The 12,497-nt window shown below is 43.0% G+C and overlaps 1 protein-coding gene across 5 annotated transcripts in view; it reads right to left on the bottom strand.

Annotated features, from left to right (window-relative positions):
- The window catches only part of MLLT3 (MLLT3 super elongation complex subunit), a 255,214-nt gene that overhangs the window by 226,904 nt on the left and 15,813 nt on the right, over positions 1–12,497 (bottom strand). The window contains exons 2-3 of one of the 5 annotated variants that reach the window (XM_045022448.1): positions 5,717–5,759; positions 2,297–2,477 (exon numbers count right to left, since the gene is read on the bottom strand). In XM_045022448.1, the coding sequence (XP_044878383.1) occupies positions 2,297–2,477; positions 5,717–5,725 (190 nt within the window). In that variant the 5' untranslated portion in view covers positions 5,726–5,759. Of the gene's footprint in view, positions 1–2,296; positions 2,478–2,559; positions 2,575–3,117; positions 3,233–3,457; positions 3,722–5,716; positions 5,760–12,497 lie in introns of those variants that run through there. The other 4 variants (XM_045022454.1, XM_045022447.1, XM_045022449.1 and 1 more) reach the window with 4 other exon arrangements.

Genomic DNA, 12,497 nt, shown 5'->3' with positions numbered 1-12,497 from the left:
TAAGGTTTTTACCAGAGTAAATGTTGGGTAGCACAAACAAAGTATCCTTAATAGCCTGACACTAATCTTCCACACTCTGATTTATAAGATCTGAAATGGCTAGGAGATTTCTGATGTGTCAAAATGAATCCCAGAAGTGAGAGATGTTCAGCATAGACTGAATTTACAACTAACTGTTCCCAATAAACAGAATGGTCTCTCACAATCTGAGTCATGTGTAATTACAATATGACAAGTCCTCTCCCGGGCTATGTAAGCTGGCACTTTTCCCAGCACTTGTCACATCATGAAAAACACATGCAAATAAAAACGCAAAATAAACACTTTAAAACAATGGTTTTAGTAGCTGCATAACATAACTCTGCAGCCCAGTATACTCAACAAAACAACCATACATTTTCCACTTGCAAAATCCTAAAAATATATTACAGTTAATTTAGCTCTGTACCACACCTAACAACAATCCCCAGGTCTGGGCTACAGAGTCATGTTCCCTCAGGCTGGACAGAAAGTCATTAGCATGGGGAATAAAGGCAGAATGTTTCACAAAACACCACTATGGCGTAGATATAGCTCTAAGATATGAAAAGCACTTTCTACCATTGATTTCAGTATAACAATCTTTTCACAGTATGCAGACAAAGTTACCTAAACTGTTTAGACTCCCTAGACAGCTCTCACTCCTTCACCAAGTTTCTTATGCAAATTAATATTTCTTTAAATAAATTGCCTTTTTGTGCACATCAGTCAGTAATAAATGCAAAAAGAAGATGGGAAACTGCAAGAAAATCCATGTTCTTATAGGGAATTATTTTGCTGACAGTATAGCATAGATGTATGAAAAAAAAATCACTGAAAATTGTATTATGCAGAGTCTCCTGTACAATAGTTAGGACCCGACAGTGCACTGCATGACTGTTTTAGGGATGTGAATATAAATTAGATTGAATGATGGATGAAAGGGAACTGTTAGTTTGCACCTGGGAAGAGAATCATAGCAATCTAAATACTATTTCGTACCGACTCCCAATCCTACAAACTCGGTGTAAAAAGAAGAAATTCATAACTTGATGTTTGATAAGTGAAAAGCATTAACACAAGTATACATGTTAACAAGAGCTTTGCTACCTCTAAACTCGACACTGATTGCTTCCTCTCTTTATTCACTCTCTGTATGTTCAATAATTCCCACGTAGCTCTAAGCAGAATGGATTTATTATGATGTTGTTCTAAGGAACTGCAGGAGTTCTAGATGCCAATAAAGATTACAGATCAAATGGGAGATAACTACTAACCATTGTGTCTACTTAGATAAATAAACCTGCACACAAACAAAGTACCTTATTATATTTGTACTGTTACCTCCACTAATCCAACTAAAACAATCAGACAGCAGCTTTGAGAGCAAAAGAATAAAAACTGAAAAAACAAAAGATTTTTAAATCTCCATTAACAAAAATCAAGTACTACACCACCCACTTTAAAAAAAAGTCCTATAATATTTAAAAAATAAGAAAGGGGGGTGGTAATGATTATGCGAACTCTATAACTAAACAAAACCCTAAAAGGTGGCATAACTAGTAAAAACAGAAGTCCATACTAAGAAGTCATATCCATATCAAATTCACCAGCAAGGCATACAGATACTTTCCTCCAGTCCATGTACTTACTACACTAAAGAGAAATGTAGATCTAGAAACAGTATGCAACATGTAGCACAAAATAAACCACTCTACACTATCGATTTACTGGGTAGAGGATGACAGATTCTGAAACCATTCAAAAGTAAAACAAGGCATGAGGATGGTGTCGAAGACAAGACCTCATGCAAGCTTTGCCCAATACGCAGTCACAGGCGGCAGAGATTAAAGATGATTGCGGCAGCAACTCAGAGTCATTGCAAGACAAGGGGGAAAAGGCAGAAATAAATCACTGGGATAAAATAGTGCCCAGATGCCAATCCCTTGACTGTGAGAGAGAGCACAAACGCTGCTTTTGTTTCCCCACCTGAACACGCAACAAATGCATCAGCTGCTTAACTCCCAGCTCAGCCAGAGGGATTAGGGAGTTCTCGTTTCGGGAGAGAAAAATACAGTACACCTGATGGTCCTTTGCATGCAACGATTTCTGAGACGCCAGGAGCCCGGCTGCAGTTCTTTGCAGCAGCAGTCGCCGCCTGCCAGCGCTCAGAGCATACATGTAAAGCAAGACTTGAAAGGCGAGTGTTTCTCTCTCTCCCCTTCCGCAAACACATTAAATCCATATTTATCAAGCCACTTTTGTATTCGAGCCCTACCTCTTTTTGGCCTAGGGAAGCTTTCATGCAAGTGAAATACGACTTTCTCCACGAAGTGCTGAATGTTGCTGTGCTCGGGTCCTCTAACAAACACCATCCAGTCGTGGGTAAACCCCTCCACGGTGGGTTTCTTCCTAACCTGAGCTCGGTGCCCCAGCTCCAGTTTCACCTGAACAGCACACTGGAGAGAAAGAGAAGGGCAACAATGAGCAGGACGGCGAAGGATCACACTCAGCTTTAGGGCAGCACGAATAAGAACGTACACAAAGAAAATAGCCAGAGCACAAGGGGGGTGGGGGAGGGAAGCCACCCCAGACACTTAAACGTGCATTCACACCACAGGAAAGCTCGGGTTGTAACGGAATGCAGCCTCAAAGAAAGCAGACAGAACCCCAACACAAATACAATGGACGCACAGGAACACGCGCAAGGGCAGTATTTCCAAGGCAAAGAAAACTGAGGAGGGGGGGTTATAATAGAAAGAAGTCTCATTTGGAGGTGGATTGCTCCTGAAATTGCATATCCATGGCAAGGAACTAAACTCCAAGGCATTTAAATCCAGATCGCATGGGCATCAAATAAAAAGAATAAGTCAAGATGCGCAAGGGGAACGGAAGGGGGGGGGGAAGAGATCAAACAAAAAAACCAACCCTCCCCATGCATGAATAAAAACGCCAGCGGCTGCCAGTGCGATAGTCCAGGGGTTCGAGGGGAGAGGAGAGGGGCACGCTAACAGCTGGTTTTGCACACACACATGCATGCACAAAGGTAAAGTTACTGGGGTGCCGCTGGCTGTCAGAGCCACGCCGGAGAGAACGCACCATCCTAAGCGGCGCCTCCTGCGCTGAGTCCCCTGTACTGTACTCACTGCTCCCCTGGCTGCTGCGGCTGCAGAAATATGGCTGGGTTATTATTCGCCTCCACCGTCTCTCTCCCTCTCTCTCTAGATGTGTGTGCTTCATGCAATTGCAAAGAGAGGAGGGGAGGGAGGGCGAGCGAGCGAGAGAAAAAAGCCACACACTTAAAAAAAAATCCCCAACACACCAACCTTTCTCTAATTGGAAGCACTAAACGGTGTCTGGGCAGCGCAGGGTGGAGGAGGAGGAGGAGGAGAAGGAGAAGAGGAAAGGGAGGGGAGAGAGGGGGATTGTATGTACTTACCGAACTGGCCATGCCTGGGGGCCCTGGGGTTTGCTGGGGTATGTACTTTTGTCCCCCACCCCACCCCCTTAGCTCTAATTCATGAAGAAGCTGCTGTGATTGAGAGTGCGCACAGGAGAGGAGGGTAGATGGCGGACATTCTCTTTCTTTCTTTTTCCCCCTGTCTCTTTCTCTCTCTCTCTCTCTCTCTTATTAAACTGAGCCCCCAGCAGCAGCTCCAGCGGCTGGGGCTGAGATACTAGAGCATGCGCCCTGCACCTCAAGCCTGACACTGAGACAGACATAACACTGTGCAATGGAGGGAGGGAGGAAAAGAGAGAGAGTGTGGAGAGAGAGGTAGAAAGAGCCAATCAAACACAGTAACTAAATCACTAACCCCTCCGGCCGGCCGCCCTCACAGTCAGATCATTGCCATCACAACCCAAATGCATTACTTAAAGTAACAGGTTACTGAGGGGAAGGAGGAGGGGGGAACCCACCACCCAACCCCGAGTAAACGACTCAGGTCTGACAATAAAAACCGGATTAAAACTGCTGGAATGTAACCAATGTCTAGAGCCTTAGCCCCCAGCAGTAAAGCAGGGGATGAGGAGGGGGCACTGCGCGACGGAGGGGAGCTGCTTGAGTTTGTCTGGGAATTTTAGAGGGGTCCTTTTTACAAGGAGAGTCAAGAAAGAGGAAATTAAGAAAACCCAAACCTTAACTTTTGTAAAGTATTTTTTAAATGAACACAAAAGACGGCATAAAATAACTTGCAATGGCATTTACAAAGCTTCTGTGGAGACACAATGAATGAAGGAGGGTTAAAAATGATGAGTGACTTTTGTTAAGTATCTTAATGAAACACGCAGCTAACTGGAAGGAGTCTTTCAAAAAGAGTGATCCTTAGGACTGAATGAGGATCTGTCTGCAGCAGTTACTTAAAAGTGTCTCCTAAGTGCCTTAATGATAGAAATTTACTAGAAGTTGTCAGTTTCTAAGAGGTATGAGAGCTGTAAGCGTGTTTACATTTTGTATTTTGAAGTCTGTTGGATTGCATCAGAAGAACTAGTATTAACCCGCTTACAAACACATGATGCAACTAGCAGACTTAAAATAGCAAATAAAGTTAATACTTACTGTAATGTGTATAAATTGGATTACGACCTTTATGCGCTTTAGTAACAGCGAATATAATCCATATAAAAACTAATCTGGTTAAATTCATGAGTGACAAACAACTAGTTGCTCCCCAAGCTCTGCTGACACAAATGTTCAGTTCTAGTTATTATCTGATCGATGTCAGGAGAACCGGCATGGGGGGAGGGCATTATTTCATTTCAAGAAAGAGATCAGATAACCATTACCGCACTGTAGCAGTCAGGAAACACAATAAGCGATTGAGTGGACTAAAAGTACAACGGTTTATCCCTATTTTGGTGGGAGCGAAGAAAGGAGAAAACAGTTTTCTAGAGTTGGCAAAATAACAGCAAAGCTTCCGTAATCTCTAAAGTCCCTTTCCGCCCTTAAAATCAGGGAGACTCATTGATCTCATTCTGGTTATATGCTTTTTGTCAAACCTGCCCATCCTTACAGTCTTGTAACTTTGACTCCAGTAAACAAGAAAATTTACTCCAATGTCAAACTTTATCAGCCCAACAGCGAGCGCTCTGTTTCTTAACAGGGAAATTACAAGCAAGTATTTTGAAAGATACTCTCCAGTAAAATCTGGGGCAAAATTCAGAATGTACAAAGTTTTAAAAATTAGCTAGAAATGTTTCTGTGGGTTCTTTTTCACTTTTTAAAAAAAACAAAAAAATCAGCACCCATCATGTTCTCCACCTAAACATAGTGTATGAAAGCATAGTGTATAAAAAGGAGGAAATGAAATTGACTAGAAAATTACTCTGAACAAAATGGAAACTCACTAGTCCCTTTTCTTTGCCTAAATTGAAAGAAAGGTAAAAAGTAAATAAGCAGCAGAGATAACAAAAAGCAAATTCGTTTAAGTTTAATAATTTCAGTTTTAACAACGTAAGGGTCCTGTCCTTCAAAAACTACACACTTGATTAACTTTATTCAGGCCAATAGCCCTTTTGAAGTCTGGGGCTATTTACCTGAATAAAGGTATTTAGGTGGATACCTGTTTGCTGGATCAGGCCCTACAGTATTATTTGTAATATAGGTATCAAACATGTTGGTTTTAAATATGATTTTTTGAACCTGAGTGTCTCTTTACATTTTGCAAATTACAATATATTAGAAAAAAAAGATGTTCACCTTTTCCATTGATGGGCTGTATAGGCCTCACCCTCTAGAAGAGCTATATGAAAATAAACAAGACAACACACTGTGTTAAATACACCATTAAAAGCATAAAAAAGATGGAACTTCCAAAGCCCAAGCTTCCATCCTGGCTATTCAAACAAACTAATATTCCTGGAGAACTATAATTTACAGACTATAAAAGCCCTTTTAGCAAATAAAGCAAGGAAATATGCTAAACATACATTAATTGAGCAAGTATCACTAATGATCATGGGTAGTAGAAAGAACATAGCCTTTAAGTTTATTTAAATACGGTTTGCATCACTACTAACTGGTTTAAAACATTATTTTAAAAAATATAGATCCTTTCTATAGCATATATAATAGAAAATGCTTGCTCAGGGCACAGAAATATGGCAATGAGAAATTAGACACAATTTACAGTGGGCTTCTGGGTCACAGTGCTTTATTCTGTTTGCTGAGTACCTTCTGAAGTCTACAAGAATAATATTTTTGCCACATATAAAGTACTACATTATCCTGTTTGAGTAATAAGAATTGCAACTGATTATGTCAACAATTAAAAAAAAATCAAACCCTTACAGTCTGGTATTTTTAATGAACTGTACTTAAAGCCAGTTTGAAGTATCCTCTTTGGAAATTATAGATATTACCAGCAGATGGCGCAATACGTCCTTGAACTGACGTCCTCACTTGACCTCTTCAAAAAAAACTAAATAATCCCAGACCTTTTGTATTCTCTTCTACATTCGACCTGAGTTACATACCATTAACAATATTTTACAACTAAATCAGCTAAATTTGCCAGTACAATCAACATCATGTTGAAACAAGTAGTTGAATTATATATTTTTATATCCATTATTTTAAATTGGGGGAGGGTTTTCACCTACATTTAGAAGAAAAAGTAAAAAACACCACTTCATTCTAGCTTCATTCTAAAATGTGCCTATAAGATCGTTTAGCTGTAAAAAATGAAATAGTAAAACCAGTGCTAACTAATCAAGAGTCAAGAAGGAAATATAAATTATTTAAATAGCACAAACCACAATATGGATAATTAAATAACAACATTTACCTATCAACTATACATATATTTTTTGAAAACGGAGCCATTTGAACTTTAGAATGCCTTATATGTCTATTCTATATTGTCTGTAGGGCTGGATCTAGCAAGCCATCATGAACAGAACTCCCACTGATGTCAGTAGAGTATCTAATTCTGCATCCTGCATATCATGACAGTAACCCTTACAAGAAGTCCCAGTGAAGACAAAGAGACTACTCACATGAATAATGATTGCTCATATTAGTAAGAATCCCTAGGCCAATTAATTTAATGAGGCTTTACATGAGTACAATGGTCCACCTGAACAGAGCAGTTTGCAGGCTTAGGGTCCTAGAGACTGTACGATCTTTTGGGACAGGGTCTTAGTCTACATGGTGTTCAGCATCTCCTCCAAAATGCTAAGTACCTCAATTGTTTTCATGGGAGTTGGAGGCACTTAGCACCTCCCAGAAGACACACAGGGTGGAATCCATGAAGGGATTTAGGAGTCGCAATGCTGAGCATCACAATGGCTAACTTTTAGCCACCTAGAAAAATTGCAGGAACACCTTTGCAATCCACAAAGCCAAGTTAGGCACCTAGGCTCCCTGAACAATGAATGGGGAGAGATAGGTGCCTTAGACTGGAATCCACAAAGCCAGCATGCTAGGTGACTCCCTGCCTAAACTAGCCAATGTTAGATGTCAAAGTACTAAGCCCCAACACCCTTCTCAAAGATAGGCACTTAGCTGTGCTAGTGATCCATGACCAGGATCCCCTCTCCTGGCTCAGGCGCCTATGTAATTTCTTGAGTGAATGAGTTAAGTGCCTGCCTCACTCCACACAAAACAGCTCAAAGAGGTGGTGGTGCCCATTTTATAACTTTTAGACCAGAGTGCTCACCATGGATGTGGAAGACCAAGGTTCAATTGTCCCTGTCATAAAACTGTTAGTTAAGGGTTAAGGTCTCTTTTACCTGTAAAGGGTTAACAAGCAGTAACCTGATGAACACCTAACCAGAGGACCAATCAAGGAACAAGATAATTTCAAATCTCTGTGGAGGGAAGTTTTTGTCTGTGTCCTTTGTTTGATTTGCCGTTCTCTCTTTGGATTTAAGAGAGGCCAGACATATTCTTCAAGTTCTCCAAGGTTTCCTGAAGTATTTTCTTCTATTCAGTATAGTGAGTATTAGAAGGCGGTTTAGTCTTATAATTGATTTCTACATTTGCAATTGTGTATTTGCTGAAGAAATATCTTTATTTCTGTTTGCTGTTACTTTGATTATTCTAAGAAAGGGGAGGGAAGCCTCTCCAGGCTTATAAGTTAGACCCTGTATTTTTTCATCCTGGTAATACAGAGATAGTGTACTTTTTTTTCTTTCTTTAATAAAATCTTTTCTTTTTAGAACTTGATTGATTTCTTCCCTTGTTTGGATTTTCAGGGGAAAGGGGAGGGGGGAAAAGTGAATCCCTCTTTGTTTGATTCAATGAGTTTGAATCAAGGTATCTCTCCTAAGGACTAGGAGAGGGGAGGGGGGAAGAAGGGGAGGGAAATAGGTTATTTCCCTTTGTGTTGAGATTCAAGGAGTTTGGATCTGTGTTCCCCAGGGAAAGTTTGGGGGAACAGGGAGTGTGCCAGACACTAAAAACTTGGCTGGTGGCAGTGTATCAGATCTAAACTAGGATTTTAGTTTAGAGGAGCGTATGCAGGTCCCCATCTTGTGAACGCTAAAGTTCAAAGTGGGGAATAAACCTATGACATGGTAGGCAGTGGTGGGATGTGTGTTAAGAGCTATTGAGAGCTGTTTCTCCTTCTACAGCAGGAAAGCAGGCTAGGAGGGGGAGATTTTTTTTAGAAACCAAAGCAGAGAAGTTTTGTCCTTTTTGCCTGTTTCAAAACAGCTTGGGAAGAGGAGTTAAGTTTTCTAACAAGGCTTGTTAGGAAGGACCCCCACTGAGAGGGCATTAGCAGTTTGCCAGAGACAAGTTACAAAACCAGATTTTCTAGTTTCTTGTGAGCCAGCAAACAACCAGCTACACGTTTGCAAATGAAAAGTTTTGTTTTCTTTCTATTCAGCCGGGAGTAGACAGGCTAGGAAACTGTAAACCAAACAGACTGAACCAAGCAACACAGTTCACTGACTGCAGAGGGGTGTGGCCAGCACCAGAAGGCACACAAACATGAGTAGCAGTGAAACAGTTGAGAAACTGGAACTGGCTAGGCTGCAAGCAATAGAAAAAGACAAAGAACATCAAAGACAGATGGAACTAATTAACGCAGAAATGGCCAGGGAAGAAGCTGCCCACAAGAGAGAGATGGAGAAGCAAGAGGCCGAACACAGGAGAAAAATAGAGATAAAAGACAAAGAACTGGAATTAGAAAAGGCTAAGCAGAATGTTCCAGCCAACCCCCACAATCCTTCTCCAGGCACTGTTCCCCATCCCAGGAAATATCCCACCTACATAGCAGGTGATGACACTGAGGCCTTCTTGGAAAATTTTGAAAGGACCTGCCATGGATACAGCATCCCTGAAGCTCAGTACATGATAGAGCTGAGGCCACTGCTCAGTGGACCCTTAGCAGAGGTGGCAGCTGAAATGCCTAAGGAAAACATGAACAATTATAAACTGTTTCAAACAAAGGCCAGAATCAGGATGGGGCTAACACCTGAACATGCCCGTCGACGGTTCAGAGCCCTAAAGTGGAAACCAGATGTGTCATTTCCCAGACACGCCTACTACATTAGGAAGAATTGGAATGGCTGGATGTCAGGACTAAAGATTGAATCTCTAGAAGACCTGGCCCACCTGATGCAAATGGAACAGTTCTTAGATGGTGTTCCTGAGGAAATAGAACGGTACATCCTAAATAAAAAGCCCAAAGATGTAACAGAGGCAGGGGAAATTGGAGGCGAATGGATGGACCTAGCAGAAAAGAAAAAAGCTACTATCAAGGAAAGTGAATATAACAAGGGGCAAGCTGACAATAAATCCTACAACCGGGGGCCACCCAAGACCCCAGCTACAACCCAAGGAAAACCTCAGACTACCTCCAGCAACCCACCTCGGCCCAGTGACCCGTCAGCCGGGCGATGTTTTAAATGTAATGAACTGGAACATATAAAGGCCAACTACCCCAAGAACCCCAATTGAGTCCAGTCCATTACACCATCTTCACGCCAAGGACCCCCAGGCCCAGATATCTCTCAAATACCCCCGGAGTGCAGGGAAACCTTGAGAGTGGGCGGTAAGAAGGTTACCGCGTGGAGAGACACAGGGGCACACGTATCAGTTATCCACCGGTACTTAGTGGACCCGAAATTCATCAACCCAGAGGTCCAAATCACAATTTCTCCATTCATATCAAAATCTGTAGCCTTACCTACAGCTGAATTGCCTGTCCAGTACAAGGGCTGGTCAGGAAAGTGGACTTTTGCTGTCTATGACAATTATTCCATCCCCATGCTACTGGGGGAAGACTTGGCCAACCATGTGAAGCTGGCCAAGAGGTGGGGAGTGGTCACCCGCAGCCAGGCCAAACAAGCTTCCACTCCCATCCCTGTTCCTGAGCTGTCCATCAGGGCCCCGTCTGTGTTACCAAAGACCCAGACAGAGGTGGTGGAACCAGATCCCATGCCAACAACTACTGCAGCCATAGTACATCCAGTCCCAGAACTGGAACTGGAAGGACAACCAGCAGCAGAAACATTGCCAGCACTGACACCAGTGCTTGCAAACCTGTCTCCAACCCCATCGCCAGAGGGTGCCAGCGGGCCTGAACTGGCAGAAGCAGCAGACAACCCTAACCAAGAGGCTCAGCCAGAGCCTGAAATATCACCTAGTGCACCAGCAGAGAGCGGTTCACAGTCAACAAAAACAACCTCATCACCTACATCGCTTCCAGAGGGACCAAGCCCAAGTCCACAGTCTATGGAGGAACTGGTGTCTCCAGCCTCAAGGGAACAGTTCCAGACTGAGCAGGAAGCAGATGACAGTCTTAAGAAAGCTTGGGCGGCGGCACGGAGCAACCCACCGCCTCTCAGCTCTTCTAACCGATCCCGGTTTGTTGTAGAACAAGGACTTTTATATAAGGAGATTCTTTCTGGTGGACACCAGGAAGGCTGGCATCCTCAAAAACAGTTGGTAGTTCCAACTAAGTACCGAGAAAAGCTCTTAAGCTTGGCCCTGGATCATCCCAGTGGTCATTCTGGGGTGAACAGAACCAAGGACAGGTTGGGGAAGTCCTTCTACTGGGAGGGGATGGGCAAGGACATTGTCAATTAAGTCCGGTCTTGTGAGGTATGCCAAAAGGTAGGAAAGCCCCAAGACCAGGACAAGGCCCCTCTCCAGCCACTCCCCATAATTGAGGTCCCATTTCAGCGAGTAGCTGTGGATATTATGGGTCCTCTCCCAAAGAAGACCCCCAGAGGAAAACAATACATACTGACTTTCGTGGACTTTGCTACCAGATGGCCGGAAGCAGTAGCTCTAGGCAACACCAGGGCTAAAACTGTGTGCCAGGCCTTAACTGACATCTTTGCCAGGGTAGGTTGGCCCTCCGACATTCTTACAGATTCAGGGGCCATGAAAGACCTGTGGAAAATGCATGGGGTAAATCACTTGGTTGCCACCCCATACCACCACCAAACCAATGGCCTGGTGGAGAGGTTTAATGGAACTTTGGGGGCCATGATATGTACATTCATAAATGAACACTCCAATAATTGGGATCTAGTGTTGCAGCAGTTGCTGTTTGCCTACAGGGCTGTACCACATCCCAGTTCAGGGCTCTCACCATTCCAGCTTGTGTATGGCCATGAGGTTAAGGGGCCATTACAGCTGGTGAAGCAGCAATGGGAGGGGTTTACGCCTTCTCCAGTAACCTACAAAGCACCCTCCAACACTCTTTGGCCCTTGCTAAAGAGAACTTAAAGGATGCTCAAGCAGAGCAAGAGGTCTGGTATGATAGACATACCAGAGAGCGTTCCTTCAAGGTAGGAGACCAGGTCATGGTCTTGAAGGCGCAACAGGCCCATAAGATGGAAGCGTCATGGGAAGGACCATTCACGGTCCAGGAGCGCCTGGGAGCTGTTAACTACCTCATAGCATTTCCTAATTCCTCCTTAAAGCCTAAAGAGTACCATGTTAACTCTCTAAAGCCCTTTTATTCCAGAGACTTACAGGTTTATCAGTTTACAGCCCAGGAAGCAGATACTGCTGGGTGGCCTGAAGGTGTCTACTACGAAGGGAAAAGTAATGGTGGCGTGGAAGAGGTGAACCTCTCCACAACCCTGGAACGTCTACAGCGGCAACAGATCAAAGTAGCTGATGCACTCTCTCGTGAAAGTTTCCCACAATCAAATGGTTAAAAAGTGTTCTTGAAATGTGAAAAATCTTGTTGTTTACATACTTAGTAGTATATGTAACGGTGCATGTGTTTTATTAATCTGTTTATTTTAAAGTTCTAGGGAGAAATCACCGCCAGTGTGGTTTCCCCACTGTCTGCAATTTGGGGGGCGTGTCATAAAACAGTTAGTTAAGGGTTAAGGTCTCTTTTACCTGTAAAGCGTTAACAAGCAGTAACCTGATGAACACCTGACCAGAGGACCAATCAAGGAACAAGATAATTTCAAATCTCTGTGGAGGGAAGTTTTTGTCTGTGTCCTTTGTTTGATTTGCCGTTCTCTCCTTGGATTTAAGAGAGGCCAGACATATTCTTCAAGTT

Source organism: Mauremys mutica, chromosome 6 (genome assembly GCF_020497125.1).
Source record: "Mauremys mutica isolate MM-2020 ecotype Southern chromosome 6, ASM2049712v1, whole genome shotgun sequence".
Lineage (NCBI taxonomy): Eukaryota > Metazoa > Chordata > Testudines > Geoemydidae > Mauremys > Mauremys mutica.
The sequence above is the reverse complement of the archived record's forward strand: the minus strand, read 5'-3'. Positions and strand labels throughout refer to the sequence as shown.